A 21,973-nucleotide genomic window follows, 5' to 3' on the forward strand; every position below is an offset into this window, starting at 1 on the left:
ATGCTGCTGTGGTGATTTTGTCACTCCACTCAATATTTTACCAGGTCACCTGACACTATGGTAAGACATTGGGAGACCATCTAATGTTGAAAGGCATCTAATGATGAAAGTATTACCAAAATGTGCCAGCAGTTCCAGTAGTGGCAACCAAAGGTGTACGCACGACTCCACTTTGTTTGCTTCGTTTCCTACCAAGCTGATGTCTCCAGGAGCGTAATTCATTTCTGTATTTGACTGATGATGCATGTACAGCAGGTAGAAAGTTTCATCAATAAAAATTCCCAGTGTTGCTTGTGTGTCTTACTCATCAACTTGTCAGTGTTGTTGTACTGTTGAACCTCGGTTGTCAATTGCATTTCTTGTCAAATAAATCGGTTTTCAAATGAGGTGTTAGAGACAAAATGTCCCGGTTTTCATACGTTCCTTGGTTGTCAGTGGACAAGGTTTCGTGCATATGGAACTTGACAAAGCTGCTCAGGTCACATGCTTATGCAATGCATACTGGCTAATGAGTCGAGAGCATGGGTATGTCAGTATAGCCACTAACTTGCTTGCTGTAAACATCTCTTGAGGTTTTGTTGTGCATCTTGTAAACTTTTTTGTTATTTTGCAGTTTTGATGCATTTTTTTATTGTGAGATAAGCCATTATGGATCCAAACAAGGATAAAGAGATGAAAACAAAAAAGAAAAGTTGTGAAATGCAGGAGTTTGCTGAAAAAATATCATCCAGACAAAACAGTAGCCATCCATCTCTAACATGTACAGTGACAGTTTAACCCTTTCAGGGTCCGTCCCGTAGATCTACGGCTTTACGTTCAGGGTCCAAACCGTAGATCTACGTCATGAGCTCAGCTTACTCTGATAAACTGTGAGTGGTAAATTTGGGCCTAGATATGAGAGAATACATCTATGTGGTATGTGTGCACCACATAAAACAAATCCTGCAGCACACTGTGTATAATGAGAGAAAAAAACTGAGACCATGATTTTCGATTAAAACCGACTTTGCAGTGTTTTTTCGTATGTTTTTTATAGTTGTATTTGTGATTTCTTGGTCTCATTTGATAGAATGGAAGACATATTACAGAAATAGAGATAATTTTGATTGGTGTTAGCACTGGAAATGGCTTGAAATTGAGCTCAAAGTGGCGGAAATGTTAAATTTTTGCCGATGTTCAAGAGTAAACAAACGACCTCACACGTCTAATACACACCAGCTGGTGGGTCTAATATACATTCACAAATGTGGTGATGATATTTATACAATTATTACAATATTGCATAACAGTAAATCTTCTATTTTTTGGTGTAAATAAAAATTCATTATGTGAATAAAAAATCAAAATGGAATTTATTTGTAAAGCCTCAAAACATAACTAGTGAACAGAGGAAATGTTAGTTTAGTTCCAGGAATACCTACATTGTTTATTCTGGACCCTATTTTGAAATTGGAATATTTTGAACTTTGTGTTAAATTGGCCAAATTACCAATTTCCGGTCACTTTATTTTGTAGTTGAAACAGTTGACTTGGCGATTTCTTGTGCTCAATCGATAGAATAGAAGTAATACTAGTGAAATAACTGAGAATTTGGTTGACTGGAATAATGTAATTGGCCTAAAATGGGAGTCAAAGTCGGCAAAATCGCCGATTCGTAAATATCGCTGACACATCAAAATTCACGAGAGCATAATTTCGTCAATTTTCCATCAAATTTCTTACTTTTTGTTTTATTACATTCACAAAAAGATTCTCTACCATTTCATAAGAAAAAATAACAATTATTTTTTTTTTTAAATTCTTGGACACTGGGGCACCACTTCAGATTTTGGCCTTGGACCCTGAAAGGGTTAATGTCTCAGTTTAGACAAGTGTTAAAACGGAGCCTGAAATAAACCTCATAGGACAGGTTTTTAGTGAGACGAAGCACCAGTGGGCCAGAGCAAGGTGTTAGTGGTGAAAATGACAAAGTAGAGAAACAACACCAGAGGGACACTTACCTGACATATTAATAGAAGGTAACTCTCCTTCCAAGCAGTAATATCCCCCATCCTCTCCTCCACCTCCTGCTTAAATTCTGCCATTAGCTCTCCTCTAACAGGTAAGAGGCAGTTAAATTTTCATTTAGTATTCATTATTACAGTTTTCCCTGTGCTGTATAATTTTTTATGTAGTAGTTAGTATATTATTAATATATTATTTATACATGTACAGTGGAACCCTGAGATTTGACCACTTTTTTCGCACCAATTTTGTCCCGAGTATCAAACGTGCCCTATGTTTCAAACCGCGTACCAGACCTGTCCGCCTGCCTGCGTCCCCATGCAGGCGTCGTGAGCCAGTCTGGCTTTGTTCATGCTTGGGTGAACACTAACCTGCGTGCCCATTCAAACATTTCACTATTAATTCATTGTGTTTGGTGCTTGTGCGACTGTGAGATAAGCTACCATGGACCCAAAGAAACTTGCTAGTGGCACCTCTGTGGTAAAGAAAGTGAGAAACACCATAGACATGAAGAAGGAAATAGTACAAAAATACGAGAGTGGTGTGCGACTTGTGGAGCTTGCCAGTATATATGGCAAAAACAAATCAACAATCACTTCTATCCTGGTGAAGAGAAAAGAAATCAAGGAAGCTGATGTTGCAATAGGTGTTGATATGCTAACCAAAAATAGACCACAAATAGTCGAAGAGGTTAAGAAGTTGTTGATTGTGTGGATCAAGGATAAAAAGATAGCAGGTATGAATGTTTTGGAGACGGTCATTTGTGAAAAGGCAAAGCAGTTGCATGACGATCTTATAAAGAAAAGACCTGCAACGAGTGCTGCTGCTGTTAGTGACTTCAAGGCCAGCAGAGGCTAGTTTAACAGACTTAAGAAGCATAGTGGCATACACATAGTGGCATGGGGAGGCTGCCAGTTCAAACAAACGTGGAGCTGAAAGCTTCATTGCTGAATTTCAGGAGTACGTAAAGACTGAAAAATTTGAACCCAAACAAGTGCTCAATTGTGACAAAATAGGCCTGTTTTGGAAGAAAATGCCGAAGAGGACCTACATAACGCAGGAGGAAAAGGCACTGCCAGGACACAAGTCTATGAAAGACAGGCTAACTCTCTTGTTTTATGCTAACTCTAATGGGGATTTTAAAGTGAAGCTTTTACTTGTATATCACTCAGAAAATCCCAGAGTGTTCAAGAAAAACAGTGTTGTCAAGAATAAGATTGTGTGTGTTGTGGAAAGCTAATAATAGGGCATGGGTCACGAGGCAAATTTTCAAAGAGTGGGTCCATGAAGGGTTTGGTCCCAGTGTGAAAAAATACCTCCTAGAAAATAAATTGCCACTCAAGTGCCTTCTGATACTGGACATTGCTCCTGCACATCCTCCAAACTTGGTAGACCTACTGTCTAGAGATTTCAGTTTCATCACAGTGAAGTTCTTGCCTCCTAACACCACTCCTCTCCTCCAGCCCATGGACCAGCAGGTCTTTTCTAACTTCAAAAAACTCTACATAAGAGCAGTGTTTGAAGGGCTTTGAAGTGACCTCAGACACTAAATTGACCCTAAGAGAGTTCTAGAGGAATTACTTCAGTATCTACAGCTGCATAAACCTTATAGGTAAGGCTTGGGAGGGAGTGACTTCCAGGACTTTGAACTCTGCTTGGTGACAGTTGTGGCCAGATTGTGTTTAACAGAGGGATTTTGAAGGGTTTGAGGCTGACACTGGCTCTGCTGACCCTCTACCTGCTGTGGAAGGTACTGTGGCATTGGGCAAGTCTATGGGGTTGGAGGTGAGTGGCGAGGATGTGGAAGAGTTGGTGCAGGACCACAGGGAAGAGCTAACCACTGAAGAGCTGCAGGAGCTTCATCTGGAATGGCATCTATTACAAAACACTAGTTTAACATAAAGCACCATTACCTCTACACAGATAGTGTATTTTTGTTTCATTAGCCTGTTACTAGTGTTGTAATATGGGAGAGTTTGGGATTACAAATAAACTAATACAATTTATAATCTTTACTATAAGTACACTTTGTATAAAAACATAAGGAGTCTTTATCTTTGATATAACTACAAATATTATGTACAAAGTTGTATACAAAATATCAAGTAAGTAAAATAACAGCATAATAACCCTAGTGCTTCTGTGTCATATGTCACTGCCATCTTCAGGTGTCTTACGACGCTACCAATCCTAGTGTCATAACACTCCGTCATCGTGTCGATTAACACTTCCTTTTCACTGTGTTCTCAGAAACACTGTTTCCGTGGTATCCACGACACTTGACACACCGTCTCCGTGGTATCCACAACACTGCCTTTTCACCAGTGTCATGACACTCAATCTCTAAGGAAGCCTTTTCACCACATCATTTGATACTTCAACACCGAGTTACACGACTCTTTCTAACTTGTATGTCGTGTCACCTGACACTCACCGGGTTACCAAACCCTGAACTTTACTGAATACTTGTGTGTCATTGAGTCACCTGACACACTCACCAGGTTACCGCACCCTGACTTTCCGTGTCGCCTAACACACTACGCTCACAGGGTACTACACACACCCTGGCTTTCCACAATACTTCTATCCATGTCATCTGACACACAACACTCACCGGGTACACACACCCTGGCTTTCCATGTCCGTCCTCTACAGAGACCCACAGGCCCCTAAGGTCTGCTACAGAAGCCTAAGTCAGCAGGTGTCCACTCTGTGAGGCAGTTTGGTGAACACGCAGTAAGGCCTGGATGTCACCAGCAGGTGTATTCTGTGAGAGTCTGGTGAACACTCAAAGGCTGGTCACCAGCAGGTGTAGAGCCTGGTGAATACTGTCAGTCAGGCCGGCTCAGTAGTCCCCACCTTGGGTTTGATGATGTACCCCGTGGTACTGCTGGCCAGCAGGTTAACTACTTAATCACCTGTTTGGTAGGAGGCTGCAACAGCATCAGACCACAGCTCAGGAACTTGCTTTAGAGGAGGAGGAAGAGGGAGTGGATGAGGTGCCTTCTTCACAGATTAAGGAGATTTGTGCAAAGTGGAATGATGTGCAAAGGTTTGTGGAGAAGTACCACCCTGAGCAAGCTGAAACAAGCCATCGCTGGAACAAATTGAGTAACAGAACCATATCCCACTTCAGGGACATCTTAAATAAGAGCCAGAAACAGAGGACTGTGGACAGTTATTTTGTGAGACAGGAGTCCAGTGACTCTCAAACTGGTCCTAGTTGCATTAAAAGACAAAGAAGGGAAGTAACCCCAGATAAGGACTTGTTACCTAAAGTCTTTATGGAAGGGGATCCCCCTTCCAAACAATAAATGCTCCCTCACTCCTTTCTATCTTCCAGATGCCATCAACACTCTTCAATAAAGGTATGTAAAAATGTTATTTTATATGTTTATTTATCTATTACTAATTGTACTATGGAGGTTTGTTGTGTGTATGTAAAACTATAATTAATCTCTCCAAAATGTATTTTTTTTTTTGTTTTTGTGAATATTTTTGGGTTTCTGGAACAGATGAATTGTATTAACATTATTTCTTATGGGAAATATTGCTTTGGGTTTCGAACGCTTCAAATTTAGATCTAGCTCCTGGAACGGATTATGTTCAAAACTCGGGGTACCACTGTATTGTCATTTGGGGTCTGGAACAGATTGATTCTACATACATTATTCTTTATGGGAAAAATTGCTTGGGTTGTCATCAATTTTGGTTGTTGAATCAACATCTGGAATTAATTAAATTCAAAAGCCAAGGTTCCACTGTAGAGTAGGGCCCCATTTTACGGCGTTCCACTAATACGGACATTTCAAATTACAGTGGACCCCCGCATAGCGACTTTAATCCGTGCAAGAGGGCTGATTGTTATGCGAAATGTTCGGTATGCGAATGAATTTTCCCCATACGAAATAATGGAAATCAAATTAATCCGTGCAAGACACCCAAAAGTATAAAAAAAAAAAATTTTTACCACATGAAATGTTAATTTTAATACACACAAACTGAAAAAGGCATGCACAATTACATGACACTAACTTTTATTGAAGATCTGGTGATGATTGATGGGATGGGAGGAGGGGAGAGAGAGTGTTAGTGTTTAGAAGGGGAATCCCCTTCCATTAAGACTTGAGGTGTCGAGTCCTTTTCTGAGGTTACTTCCCTTCTTCTTTTAATGCCACTAGGACCAGTTTCAGAGTCACTGGACTTCTTTCGCACAACATATCTGTCCATAGTGGCCTGTACCTCTCGTTCCTTTATGACTTCCCTAAAGTGTTTCACAACATTGTCAGTGTACAGGTTGCCAACACGGCTTGCAATAGCTGTGTGAGGGTGATTTTCATCCATGAAGGTTTGCACTTCAAGCCACTTTGCACAGATTTCCTTAATCTTTGTAGTAGGCAACTTCTTCAATTTCTCTCTCCCCTCCTCTGAACCAGTTTCCTCAGGTCTGGCCTCTTGCTGTTGAAGTTGATCTATCAGCTCATCAGTGGTTAGTTCTTCATTGTCCTCCTCCACCAACTCTTCCACATCATCCCCACTAACCTCCAACCCTAAGGACTTTCCCAATGCCACAATGGATTCCTCAACTGGCATAATCCTCTCAGGGTTAGCCTCAAACCCTTCAAAATCCCTTTTGTCTACACATTCTGGCGACAGTTTCTTCCAAGCAGAGTTCAAGGTCTTCTTAGTCACTCCCTCCCAAGCTTTACCTATAAGGTTTGCACAATTGAGGATATTAAAGTGCTCTCTCCAAAACTCTCTTAGAGTCAGTTGAGTTTCTGAGGTCACTACAAAGCACCTTTCAAACAGAGCTTTTGTGTACAGTTTTTTGAAGTTTGCAATAACCTGCTGGTCCATGGGCTGCAGGAGAGGAGTGGTATTAGGAGGCAAAAACTTCACCTTAATGAATTTCATGTCCCCATAAAGTCGCTCTTCCACGTCTGTAGGATGACCAGGGGCATTGTCTAACACCAGGAGGCACTTAAGTTCTAATTTCTTTTCAGTTAGGTAATCTTTCACATTGGGGGCAAATGCATGGTGTAACCAGTCATAGAAAAAGTCCCTAGTGACCCATGCCTTACTGTTTGCCCTCCACAGCACACACAAATTCTCCTTGAGGACATTCTTTTGCCTGAACTGTCTGGGAGTTTCAGAGTGATACACTAATAAAGGCTTCACTTTGCAATCACCAGTAGCATTGGAACACATCAACAAAGTAAGCCTGTCTTTCATAGGCTTATGTCCTGGGAGTGCCTTTTCCTCCTCAGTAATGTAGGTCCTGCTTGGCATTTTCTTCCAAAACAGGCCTGTTTCATCACAATTAAACACTTGTTCAGGTTTCAGTCCTTCACTGTCTATGTACTCCTTGAATTCCTGCACATATTTTTCAGCTGCTTTGTGGTCCGAACTGGCAGCCTCACCATGCCTAATCACATGTTGCAGATATGGCTCGTTCCAGCTTTGTCTGGTTGGTGCTTCTCTACAAAAGCTTGCACCCTGGTCCACATTGCACACACCTCTTTAATCTCTGAAGAAGGCACCTTCTTCACTCCCTCTTCCTCCTCCTCTGAAGCAAGTTGCTCAGCTGCAATCTGTTGCTGTTCAAGTTGAAGCTCTTGCAGCTTTTCAGTGGTAAGCTCTTCCCTGTGGTCCTCCACCAACTCTTCCACATCCTCACCACTCACCTCTAACCCCAGGGACTTCCCCAAAGACACAATAGAGTCCACAGGGTCAGCAGGGTCAGGGTCAGGGTCACAGTGAGTCTCACACCCTTCGAAATCCCTCTCTTGGACACAATCTGGCCACAGTTTTCTCCAAGCAAAGTTCAAAGTCCTGGAAGTCACTCCCTCCCAAGCCTTACCTGTAAGGCTTGTGCAATGGAGGATAGTGAAGTGATTCCTCCAGAACTCTCTTAGGGTCACCTGAGTGTCCGAGGTCACTTCAAAGCACTTTTGAAACACTGCTTTTGTGTAGAGTTTTTTTGATGTTAGAAATGACCTGCTGGTCCATGGGCTGGAGAAGAGGAGTGGTGTTAGGAGGCAAGAACTTTGCTTTTATAAAACTGAAGTCCCTAAACACTTGGTCTTCCAAGTTTGGAGGATGTGCAGGCGCATTGTCCAGTAACAGGAGGCACTTGAGTGGCAATTTCTTTTCCAGGAGGTATTTTTTAACACTTGGGCCAAACACATCATTAACTCACTCTTTGAAAATTTGCCTTGTGACCCATGCCTTATGATTAACTTTCCACATCACACACAATCTATTCTTCATGACATTGTTTTTCTTAAACACTCTGGGATTTTTTGAGTGATACACAAGTAAAGGCTTCACTTTGAAATCCCCACTAGCATTATCACACAACAAAAGAGTAAGCCTGTCTTTCATAGGCTTGTGTCCTGGCAGTGCCTTTTCCTCCTGGGTAATGTAGGTCCTCTTTGGCATTTTCTTCCAAAACAGGCCTGTTTCGTCACAATTGAAAACTTGTTGGGGTTCAGATCCTTCATCCTTTACACAGTCCTGGAATTCGTGAACATACTGTTCAGCTGCACATTTGTCAGAACTTGCAGCCTCACCATGCCTTACAACACTGTGTATGCCACTGTGCTTCTTAAATCTATCAAACCATCCTTTGCTGGCCCTAAATTCACAAACTGCAGCACTTGTTCCAGGCATTTTCTTTGCAAGATCCTCATGTAACTGCTTGGCCTTCTCACAAATAGTAGACTCCACTACACTGTTTCCCACTAATTCTTTTTTCCTTAATCCACAATAATAATAACTTTTCCATCTCTTCCATTATCAGTGTCCTTTGTTTAGTTAGACAAGTTACTCCTTTTGCAACATTAGCATCTTTGATTTGTTCTTTCTTTGCCAGGATGGATGTAATGTTGATTTATTCTTGCTGTACATTCTGGCAAGTTCCATCACCTTCATACCACTCTCAAACTTTTTGATCACTTCACACTTAAATTCCATGGTGTTTCTCACTTTCTTTACCACAGGAACTTTCTTTGGAGCCATGATTACTTATTTCACAGTTGCACTGCAAGAAAAACCACTAAAAACAATGGTAAACAAGTAAAATGTTTGGATGTATGAACAGAAGCCTCCTCAGCCACCAAGAGACAAAGCCAAACTGAAGCTGCCCCAGCCGGCAGTTGGATGTGTCCAAAACCGCCAATAACCGAGCAAACAGCCGATAACCGGGCGCCGAAAAACCCGCTGATAATCAAACCAGTCGATAACCGGGGTTCCACTGTATTTATTTATGAATGTATTGGGCATGTCTCATTGTTTTTTGTGTAGGGAAATGTATATTTCATGTAGAAAAAAATGATTTTTTTTAATAACTTTGGCTGTCTGAAACGGATTAATTGGATTTCCATTATTTCTTATGGGGAAAATTAATTCAGCTAAAGGCTAGCTCTCTGGGATGGATTAAAGCCATTGGTTGAGGGTCCACTGTACACATTTTCATTAATCCATCTATGATTTTTTTTCAAAATTGCGTATATAATAAACACATTATGTAACATATAAATATGATAAATACATCCCACAGTAGAATAAATTAACATGGTGGCCAATTCTTGTGTTTCATTATGTCAAGGCTTTGGCAATGAAAGACGAGAGCTGTATCTGTTCTTTGCAACACTAATGTTTATGCCACATGTGCATAAGAATAATATACAACATCTAAGTATTGGAGTACAGATAGATTTATGTATAGCAATTGCGGTTTTCAGTGAAATCATCTCTTGATTGTTTTCTGTTGTTGCTGCATATATTGCATTTCTCTGATAAAAGCAATAACCAGAGAGATGATTTGCTGTACAAAAAATGGGAAATTATTATGTACAGTCGACCCCCGATTATCAGCCGTAATCCTTTCCAGAAGGTTGGCCTAAATACAAAATGGCTGAAAACCAAAGTAATATTTCCCATAAGAAATAATGTAAATCCAATTAATTCATTCTAGAGTGAATGATGGTGAAAGTTTTTCTTTTTCGGGCCACCCTGCCTTGGTGGGAATCGGCCGGTGTGATAATAAAAAAAAAAATAAACATTTCTTAACCCTTTCAGGGTCGAGAGGCCCTCTCCTAAACTTGTTCTCAGGGTTGAAGATTTTTCGGAAAAAAAATTATTTTTCTTATGAAAAGATATAGAATCTTTTCCTGATCATAATGACACCAAAAGTATGAAATTTGATGGAAAACTTACGGAATTATGCTCTCGCAAAGTTAGCGGTCTCGATGATGTTTACACATCGGCGATTTCGCCCACGTTGAACCCTATTTTCGGCCAATTCAAATGTACTAGTCAACAAAAATCATAGCTATTTCGCTAGAACTCCATTTTTTCTATCAAATGAGTACAAGAAACCACCCATTTACCAATATCAACTATCCAATAAAATGGTCAGAAATTAGCAATTTTGCCAATTTCACACAAATTTCAGATGCCAGTTTCCAAATAGGATCCAGAATAAACAAGACAGACATTCCTGGCACTAAAATAACATTTCCTCTGTTCATTAGTCACTTCCCCAGGCCCCTCTTACATTTCTTTTGCTTTCCACTTTGAATTTTTATTTTCACAAAAAATAGAAGATATGCAGACTACTGCATTAGTGTAGAAATAGTATAAATAATATCAGCACACTTGTGAAAGAATATTAGACTCACCAGTTGATGTGTATTGGACGCGTGGCATGATTTGTTTACTTTTGAACTTTGGCAAAAATCAAACATTTCTGCTACTCTGAGCTCAATTTCAAGGTACTTTTCATTGTGAAACCAATCAAAATCATCTCAATTTCTGTAATATGTCTTCCATTCTATAAAATGAGACCAGGAAAACTAGAATACAACCATAAATAGCATACAAAAATACAGTGCAAAGTTGCTGTTTTCAACCAAAAACACAGTCAAAGTTTTTTTTCTCATTATGCACTGTGTGCTGCAGGATTTTTTTTTATACTGTGCACACTGACCATATAGACCCATTCTTTCGTATGTAGGCCTACCAACTTTCTGTTGCTAGATTTGAAGGCGCTAGATTGTAGGCGTACTATTACGTCAATAACCCTGGTGCGTAAGCCATGCTAGTACATCGGCAACCCTGAAAGGGTTAAAGAATACTCATAGCTTTACATACAGAAAACAATGAGAAAAAAATATAAAGTAGTAATTTTGACAAATGAACATAACATACCTTTATTGAAGATTCTTGTTGGCATATGGAAGAAGGCGAGGAAGGGAGAGGGAGGAGAGTTTATTGTTTGGAAGGGGAATCCCCCTCCATAATATGACTTAAGGTATCAAAGTCCTCTCTGGGGTTACTTCCGTTCTTTGTATTTTACTGCCACTAGGACCAGCTTGAGAATCACTGCACCCCTGTCGCACAGAAAATCTGTCCAGAGAGGCCTGTTTCTGCTGTCTCTGTAAAATTTGCCTTAAATGGGACAAGACATTGTCATTGAACATGTTGCAGACATGACTTGCAACAGTTTTATCAGGGTGATAATTCTCCGCAAAACTTTGCACCTCACTCTACTTTGCACAAGTGTCCTTAATCACTGAAGAAGGCACAGTCTCCCCTCTCTCTACCTCTTCTGAAGCAATATCCTCAGCTGTGGGCTGTTGCTGTTCTTGTTGAAGATGTTGCAGTTCTTCACTAGTTAGCTCTTCTCTGTGGTCCTCCACCAACTCTTCCACATCCTTGCCACATACATCCAACCCCATGGACTTCCCCAAAGACACAATAGATTCCACAATAGGCATAGGGTCATCAGGGTCAGCCTCTAACCCTTCAAAATCCTTCTCGAGTACACATTCTGGCCACAATTTTCTCCAAGCAGAGTTCTAAGTCCTGGAAGTCACTCCCTTCCAAGCCTTATCTATGAGGCTTATGCATTGGAAGATATTGAAGTGATTCCTCCAGAACTCTCTTAGGGTCATTTCAGTGTCCAAGGTCACTTCAAAGCACCTTTGAAACATTGCTTTGGTGTGCAGTTTTTTGAAGTTTGCAATGACCTGCTGGTCCATGGGCTGGATGAGAAGAGTGGTATTAGGGGGAAAGAACTTCACTGTGATGAACTTACACTCCTCAAACAATAGGTTTTCGAAGTCTGAAGGATGAGCAGGAGCATTGTCCATTACCAGGAGGCAATTAAGTGGGAAATTATTTTCCAGGAGGTATTTCTTCACACTCAGGCCAAACACTTCATAGACCTACTCAATGAAAATTAGTTTTGTGACCCATGCCTTATTGTTAGCCCTGCACATCACACAATTTACTCTTCATGACATTGTTTTTCTTGAACACTCTGGGATTTTTCAGAGTGACACACAAGTAAAGGATTCACTTTGAAATCCCCACAGAACAAAAGAGTTAGCCTATCCTTCATAGGCTTGTGTCTTGTCAGTGCCTTATCTTCCTGCGTGATATAGGTCCTCTTTGGCATTGTCTTCCAAAAGAGGTCTGTTTTGTCACAATTGAACACTTGTTGGGGAAGGGATCCTTCAGCCTTTACGTACCCCTTGAATTCATCACTGAATGCTCCAGCCGCATGTTTGTCAGAACTTGCAGCCTCACCATGCCTTACAACACTGTGTATGCCACTACACTTCTTGAATCTATCGAACCAGCCTTTGCTGGCCTTAAATTCACTAACAGCAGCACTCGTTCCCAGCATTTTCTTTACGAGATACGCATGCAACTGCCTTGCTCTCTCGCAGATTATTCCCTCTGAAACACTCTCCCACTAATTGTTTCTTGTTGACCCACACCAACAACTTCTCCACATCCTCGATTGTTTGAGACCTCTGTTTCGTTAGCATATTTACACCTTTCGCAACATCAGCTTCTTTGATTTCTTCTTTCTTCAACAGGATGGAACTGATTGTTGATGTAGATTTCCCACATATCCTGGCCAGCTCCACCACACGTATACCACTTTCCTGTTTTGTGATAACTTATTTGTTGAATTCTATCGTGTTTCTCACCTTCTTTACCAAAGGGCTGGCACTCTGAACTTTTTTTGGCCCCGTGGTGGCATATTTCACAGTTGCAATCAATAAACAAACATCAAAAACAATGGATGAACGTATGGAGTATTCCTAACCCAACAACAGAGACGTACAAGGAGGAACCATGTCGCCAGCGGGTGGACGCATTTCATACCAACGATTTCCGAGCAGATGGCCGAAATCCGGGGGAAAATTTTGCCGAAAAAAGTGCTTTATTTTCGAATTGGTCGATTTCTGCACCAGCTGATATCTGGGGGTTCACTGTACTTGAAACATAAATTCAGTCAGTGCTTTTCTCCATTCCAAAAAACTTTCATAGATGAGTCTGATTTTATTCAAAGGAAGACTTCCCTTCACCACTATATACCAAGCAAACTACTTGTGATGCGTGATTGTGAAACTGGAATAGTCCTGGACATTATTGAGTGTACAGAAAAGCAAACTATGAAAAATCCACGTGACACATTAGGACTCCGGTGCAGTTGTAAAGAATGTGGTGGAGCTACATCTAGGTAAAGGGCATACCTTATTCAAAGACACAAGCCCTTCTCTTTGTTATTTCCTCAAGATGAACATTAAAAACGTGTAGGACAGTGAGAGGAAATACACAACATATGCCAGCATTTACAAGAGTTGTAGATACTAATGAAATGCAGGTATTCATACCAGTAATGTGATGGCATTTTGATGGTACGGCACAAGAGATGTAGCAGTGTTGATGGCTGTACATAAGCATTGAATGAAAGAAACAAGAAAGGCTGACTGGCACAGCTGTGTACCTGTTGTGAAACAACTTGCAGTCATTGACTATACTATCAACATGCATTTTGAAGGCAAATTTGACATACAAATTGGCTTTGTGGAATGTGTCAGAAGGGACATTCCATGTCACTTCAACCAGGCCATTTCACAGCACCTCTCCAATTTTTCAATGAGATTTTTTTTTTTTTTTTTTTTTGTCCCAAGTCTGTAGCTCAAACAGTTCTGAGGATACAGGTCACAGAACTTTGACCAGAAGGTCATTTTTTGGCAGGTAATGGGAAATTTTGAAATGAAATATCTTCTCTTGTGTGGTACCTACAGACCTGATAAACATACCATTTTGAAGCTAGAAAGTAGCTCTAAAACATTTATTTAGACAATTTTTGACCTTGGAGGTCAAACAAAAAGTTGACATTTTTTGTGACCTTTGACCTGAAAAATTTCAAAATGAACAACACATTTTTTCTCACATCTTTTTTCTCATGGGTTTTTAATTAGATTAGATGCCACATCCATTTTAGTAAACCTACTCAGTGCTATTTTCATCTTTGATCTTTGCTGTAAACTTTTGCGAACCATTTCTCTGAGACCATTATCTTATGCTGTCATTAATAATTAGTATTTTAGTGTGAGGGATTCTGTAAATAGCTCCATTTTTAAAGTTTTATTGTAGCTTGAAGTAAATTAAATACTTAAATGTTCTCCAAGTTATTTCCTAGTCATTACAAAATTTATTCATTGTAACTCTAGCATAACAAATACCAGTACCACCCTCCTTGATAGGTCTGTTGAATACTTTAGTGTATTTATTTACAAACCTGTGCCACCCTCATGGGAGGTGCCTTGACACTGGTGAGGGGTTCTTGATCCAAGGAACTGGATTTAACCTCCCCTTTCTTGGGTCAAAGCTAATGCCTCTTATTCTCAAGGCATTATATTACTATTGTAGGTTTAGTTTGTCCCTGTGATTTCAAAACATGTACTAAAGTTGAAAGCACACAAACTTTTGCTTTTATTGAGGACACTTGGTGCAAGGTTTGTTGTGTAACAATTACAGGTTTGATCAAAAGGGTGTTTACCCTTATGAATATTATTCAACACATTAAGTTCAGGATCAATATTTGCATTCATATGCAAAAACACTGGGCCACTTTAAACTAAAATTTGAATGTAATACAGAGAATTGTAGGTACTATACTTCTTAATACAGTAGGGTCCTGCTTTTTGGCGTTTTGCCTTACGGCGTTCCGCTAATACGGCGATCTCAAATTATGACCAAAGCTTTCTATACCGCAAGTGGTCTTTCAAATACGGCACAGGCCAACCAGTTTGTTTACATTCTCCATGAGCACATCTCTCTATTATGTAATAATAATCACTCTTGGGCACATTAAATGTCTAATTTTATGTCAATATAGACATTTTCATTAATCCATCTATGATATTTTCTTCAAAATTATGTAAGAAGCACATTACATAGTATATAAACATTTTGTTTATATACTATGGAGGTGTGGTAGCTTTTGTTTACAATTCTCGGCTTGAATTATTCATTACTTCTCCCTTTGTTTATGATGGCATCTTACTAAAGGTAGTTGTTATAAATGATTAAACTCAGTGACCATGGTATGTTGATGGTAATAATATGGCTCTGGGCCACATTAAATATCATGTAGCTATGTAGGTAGGTGTAGGTATGTAGCCCAGGTAGACTACATACCTACATTATTATTATAACTGATACATATGTGTACCTGTACTTAAGTAAACTTACACACTGTGCTGGCATGCAGGTACACATTAAAATCACTAAGAGTGTCTTATTAGTCTTGAAGATGCCATATTAATAATAATAATGATAATAACACAATAATCACTCTAAGGAGCATTAAATATCGTATAAAACATTAATAAAGACATTTTGCTTAATCCATCCAAATATACCCCACAGTAGAATAAATTAACATAAATATGAGATGTGGTAGCCAGGTGACTTGTAGGACTTGTGGTAGCCAGGCAACTTGTAGGACTTGTGGTAGCCAGGAAACTTGTAGAACTTGCGGTAACCAGGCAACTTGTAGGACTTGTGGTAGCCAGGCAACTTGTAGGACTTGTGGTAGCCAGGCAACTTGTAGGACTTGTGGTAGCCAGGCAACTTGTAGGACTTGTGGTAGCCAGGCAACTTGTAGGACTTGTGGTAGCCAGGCAACTTGTAGGACTTGTGGTAGCCAGGCAACTTGTAGGACTTGTGGTAGCCAGGTAACTTGTAGGATTTGTGACAAAAACCAGACACGTTCATCTGGTTTGTTTACATTATGTGTGGGTGGGGTGGGGAGGGCTGCCCTTCCTGGCTACCCATACTTCCCAACTTTACTTCATACAAATAAAACTCACCTCTCACCCTACATTAAGACTACAAATATTTTAAGGTAATTAATGAGTGTACTTTATATGCATTTTATTGCTCTAGGGAGCTTGTTGTCGTAGTAGGTATAAGTGGCCAGGCGGGATGCCATACCTCCCACATGACTTTCTACAAATAAATACTTTTCACCTCTCACCCTACATTAAGACCATTAAGACTACAAATATTTTAAGGTAAGTAATGCGTGTACTGTATATGCATTTTATCTCTCTAGGGAGCTTTAAGCATTGTAGTATAGTATGTGTGGATGGGGTGGCAAGGAGGGCTACCACACCTGACTTCTTAGAGTAAATACTACTCACCTTTAGCCCTACACTAAGACTACAAATATTTTGAGGTAAATAATGAGTGTACTGTGTGTGTATTTTACTTTTTAATGCCTAGTTCTATTGCTAACTTAATATATGTTAGTGTAAACTTGTTATCTGGCATTTATATGCATTTATAAATGGAAAAAATCGAGTTCTGCTTTCCAGCAGTAGCCTGAAACCTAACCTGCCGAATAAGTAGAGCCCTACTATACTAATTATAACAAATGCAATAACTTAATTTTTTTGTCCATTGAGCACTGACAGGGTGAAACAGTACAGGTATGTGGAATTATTATTAGTAAATTTTATGATTTGTGGAATTTACACTAATTATTCTGCAGGTGGTGATAGGTGGCAGCATTGTCGATTTTGTTGCAACAGTAATGGAACCAGAAATTAAGGTAAGCTCATGACTGCATTTTTATTTTTTTTTTTTTTTTGTACAGTGCTTATTAACTGCAGAATTATTTTGCTGAAAAAGGTGAGTGCATATATTTATTTTATTTTCAGATACTGTGTGATAAACACACATTGATTTGGAATATGAAGCCAACTTTTAGGTCTATACCTGTTCCTTGCTCAACCCTTAAAACTGTATATGACATAATAGTATGCAGGGGACCAGGCTGTGTTTGACCTAGTGCACACAGTTTTTTGGGCCTTAGATTGGCCATGCATTGCCATTTTAGGGCTCAGCTTTTTGGGTCCACTACACTTCATACTTGGGAAAAAATCTAGAATTAGACATTTCTGCATATTGCATCACAGGAGGTTAGGTAAGGTTCATCAGGAAATGGGACAGGTGTCTCCTGATGCAGGTCTTAGAAAGATGATGACCCACCATTGGAGCTTTTGGTCATCTGACCAAGGCCTTCCACTATAACCATGGTTATGGCCATATTTATAACCATTCTGTATATGTTACAGGAAATACTGCTTCAGAAGCATGTGCAAACAATGAAACCAGAACCTGTCTTGCTGGCCAGCAAATAGGTTGTGGAACTGGCAGGAATTTTCTCTATTTGTTCTATATTTATTGCAATTTCATATATTGACTGTGGAATTCAGTAAAAACAAAACACAGTACATGTAGATTTTTTTATCCCAAGATTTCCTAATAAAGTCTATCACAACTTGAAAGGTTTTAGCAGTAGTAGGAAATTTCCTTATTAATTCTATATTTTTTACAATTTTATGATGCTATCAGTGAAATTCAGTCAGAAAAGTATATTTGACTATGTTGATTGTTATCGCAGGATAATACAAGTAACTGTAACTTATTTTCATGTTTTGAGGGCTATCATACCTTGAAAGGGTGTAGAACTCACAAGAGGATAGATGCCTCATTTGTTTCAAATCACCAAGCAAACTACATTATGTAGACTTTTTGCCATGTTTTGAGGACTGTCACACACTAAAATGATGCGTGTGGAACTGACAGTAAAATGCATTATGTGGTTGAAATTTATTACAGTTTCATGATACTGAGAGTAGAATTCAGTCGATAGGAATACTGTACCTTATAGATTTAGCACTGGATAACCCAAGAAAGTCAAACAGTGTGACTTATTTCCAATGTTTTGAAGGATATCACACCATTAAACAATTGTACTATCATAAGATTTTCTTGTACATAGTGTTTGATGACCAAAGAAACAAAAAAAAATAGTTGTACCAATTTGTATTGTAAAGTCCAAGTGGGACTATATTAGGCTATGCATCTTTCCTTGTAACGAGTACTAAAGCACCTAGAAATATAAAACACTAGTGTACGTAGTGTTAGACACTGAGAAAAAATTTATTCATAAACATGTGTCCATGTTACACATCTGTCCAAAACCTAGTTTTTTTTTCACTAGTTGATATGACTAAACCACAGAGCTTTTAACTTTTTTTTTCTTTTTTTCCATATGCTTGACTCTTTAACATTATGAACTATACAGTACTTGGTTACCCACTTACAACTTTTATGTATTCCTGAAAATAGTTAAAAGACACATACATTGGACCCTCAGTTATTGGCCGTTTCTGTTATCGGCCAACTTGGTGATTGGCCGTTTTTTCGGCTCCTGGAGATCGGCCGGTTTTTCAGTGATTGGCCATTTCAGATGCATCCATCTGCCGGCTGGGGCCACTTGCGCGTCAGTATGGCTGTGTCTCTCGGTGCATGAGGAAGCTTCTGCTCATACATCCAAACATTTCATTTGTTTTCCATTGTTTTTTGTGGGTTTTTTGCAGTGCAACTGTGAAATAAGTAACCATGGCTCCAAAAGAAAGTTCCTAGTATAGTTCCTGTGGTAAAGAAAGTGAGAAACACCATTGAATTTAAGCATGAAGTGTAGCAGCCATGCAGGGAGTGTAGCAGGCATGCAGAAAGTGTAGCAGGCATACAGGAAGTGTAACAGGCATACAGAGAGTGTAACAGGCATGCAGGGAGTGTAGCAGACATGCAGGAAGTGTAGCAGGCATGCAGGGAGTTTAGCAGGCATGCAGAAAGTGTAGCAGGCGTGCAGGAAGTGTAACAGGCATGCAGGGAGTGTAATAGGCATGCAGGAAGTGTAGCAGGCATGCAGGGAGTGTAACAGGCATGCAGGGAGTGTAGCAGGCATGCAGAGAGTGTAGCAGACATGCAGGAAGTGTAGCAGGCATGCAGGAAGTGTAACAGGCATGCAGAAAGTGTAGCAGGCGTGCAGGAAGTGTAACAGGCATGCAGGGAGTGTAATAGGCATGCAGGAAGTGTAGCAGGCATGCAGGGAGTGTAACAGGCATGCAGGGAGTGTAGCAGGCATGCAGAGAGTGTAGCAGGCATGCAGGAAGTGTAGCAGACATGCAGGAAGTGTAGCAGGCATGCAGAAAGTGTAGCAGGCATGCAGGAAGTGTAACAGGCATACAGGGAGTGTAACAGGCATGCAGGGAGTGTAGCAGGCATGCAGGGAGTGTAGCAGGCATGCAGAGAGTGTAGCAGACATGCAGGAAGTGTAGCAGACATGCAGGAAGTGTAGCAAGCATACAGGAAGTGTAGCAGGCATGCAGGGAGTGTAATAGGCATGCAGGGAGTGTAGCAGGCATGCAGTGAGTGTAACAGGCATGTAGGGAGTGTAGCAGGCATGCAGGGAGTGTAGCAGACATGCAGGGAGTGTAGCAGGCATGCAGGAAGTGTAACAGGCATGCAAGGAGTGTAACAGGCATGCAGGGAGTGTAACAGTCATGCAGGGAGTGTAGCAGGCATGCTGGGAGTGTAGCAGGCATGCAGGAAGTGTAGCAGACATGCAGGGAGTGTAGCAGGCATGCAGGAAGTGTAACAGGCATGCAAGGAGTGTAACAGGCATGCAGGGAGTGTAGCAGGCATGCAGTGAGTGTAACAGCCATGTAGGGAGTGTAGCAGGCATGCTGGGAGTGTAGCAGACATGCACGAAGTGTAGCAGGCATGCAGGAAGTGTAGCAGGCTTGCAGGAAGTGTAGCAGGCATGCAGGAAGTGAGGCAGGCATGCAGGAAGTGAGGCAGGCATGCAGGAAGTGTAGCAGGCATGCAGGAAGTGAGGCAGGCATGCAGGAAGTGAGGCAGGCATGCAGGAAGTGAGGCAGGCATGCAGGAAGTGTAGCAGGCATGCAGGAAGTGAGGCAGGCATGCAGGAAGTGTAGCAGGCATGCAGGAAGTGAGGCAGGCATGCAGGAAGTGAGGCAGGCATGCAGGAAGTGAGGCAGGCATGCAGGAAGTGAGGCAGGTATGCAGGAAGTGAGGCAGGCATGCAGGAAGTGAGGCAGGCATGCAGGAAGTGAGGCAGGCATGCAGGAAGTGAGGCAGTCATGCAGGAAGTGTAGCAGGCGTGCAGGAAGTGAGGCAGGCATGCAGGAAGTGTAGCAGGCATGCAGGAAGTGAGGCAGGCATGCAGGAAGTGAGGCAGGCATGCAGGAAGTGTAGCAGCCATGCAGGAAGTGAGGCAGGCATGCAGGAAGTGAGGCAGGCATGCAGGAAGTGTAGCAGGCATGCAGGAAGTGAGGCTGGCATGCAGGAAGTGTAGCAGGCATGCAGGAAGTGTAGCAGGCATGCAGGAAGTGAGGCAGGCATGCAGAAAGTGTAGCAGGCATGCAGGAAGTGAGGCAGGCATGCAGGAAGTGTAGCAGGCATGCAGGAAGTGAGGCAGGCATGCAGGAAGTGTAGCAGGCATGCAGGAAGTGAGGCAGGCATGCAGGAAGTGAGGCAGGCATGCAGGAAGTGAGGCAGGCATGCAGGAAGTGAGGCAGGCATTCCAGAAGCCAGCATTAGTCTTCAATAAAGGTATGTAATAATGATTTAATTGTTAAAATTTTTTTTTTTTTTTTTTGGTGAATATTTTTGTCTGGAATGGATTAATTGTAATTACATTAATTCTTATGGGAAATATTATTTTGAATTTCGGCCATTTTGGTTTTAGGCTGAGCTTCTGGAATGGATTACGGCTGATAACCGAGGGTCCACTATATAACAAAAGGAAACCTTTTCATTATGCTACTGTAATAAAATTTTCTCTTTTTGCTGTGTTCTTTTCTTAGTTACTTGTCATTTGTGCCATACTCGAACTATATTCCTAAAAATCATTTGTAAGATGAGTGTTCAGTAATTGGAACTTATTTTCCTATGCTTCAAACTCAAGTAACATAAGTATGTATCACAAAGTTATATACACTGAGAGGTGTATGTCTTTCAGTATACAGCAGGGCCCCGCTTTACAGCGTTTTGCTTTACGGCGTTCCACTAATACGGACATTTCAAATTATGACCAAAACTCGCTATACGGCTCCCCCCACCTGTCTTTCTAATACGGTCACAGCGGCCCACCGAGTTTGTTTACATTCTCCCTGAGCACATCTCCTTATTATGTCTGGAAACTTTCCAAAATTTCAAGTGTTTCAAAGTTATTGTATATTTTATATGTATTGTACTTGATAATTAAACTTGTGTACACCTGTACCTAAATAAACTTACACACTGTGCTCGCATGTAGGTACACATTAAAATCACTAAGAGTCTCTCTACTCTTGATGCAGTAATAATAATAATAATAATAATAATAATAATAATAATAATAATAATAATCTCTTGGGCGCATTAATGTCGCATATTACGTTAATATAGACATTACCCTTAATCTATCTATGATATTTTTTTCAAAATTATATAAGAAACACATTATGTAACACACAAACATGATACATGCACCCACAATATAAAAATTTATACAAATATATATGAGATGTTTACCAAACGGTTTGTAGAAGTGTCGGAAGAATTACGTTTTCTCTAGCCCGTCACCTGTTACTACCTGGAGACCTGGAGACCTGGAGAGAGTTTCGGGGGTCAACGCCCCCGCGGCCCGGTCTGTGACCAGGCCTCCTGGTGGATCAGCGCCTGATCAACCAGGGATAACTAGGGATAACTGTAGAAAAATATTCCTTTCGTA

The 21,973-nt window shown here is 40.6% G+C and overlaps 1 protein-coding gene across 1 annotated transcript in view; it reads left to right on the forward strand.

Moving 5' to 3' along the window:
- Window positions 1-16,945, forward strand: part of LOC128686836 (pseudouridine-5'-phosphate glycosidase) — a 138,643-nt gene extending 121,698 nt beyond the window's left edge. Inside the window, exon 12 of the mRNA XM_070082709.1 lies at window positions 16,874-16,945. Coding sequence (XP_069938810.1) covers window positions 16,874-16,945 — 72 coding nt within the window. The remainder of the gene's footprint in view (window positions 1-16,873) is intronic.
- The last annotated feature ends 5,028 nt before the right edge of the window (window positions 16,946-21,973 follow it).

Source organism: Cherax quadricarinatus, chromosome 7 (assembly GCF_038502225.1).
Source record: "Cherax quadricarinatus isolate ZL_2023a chromosome 7, ASM3850222v1, whole genome shotgun sequence".
NCBI classification, from domain to species: Eukaryota; Metazoa; Arthropoda; class Malacostraca; order Decapoda; family Parastacidae; genus Cherax; species Cherax quadricarinatus.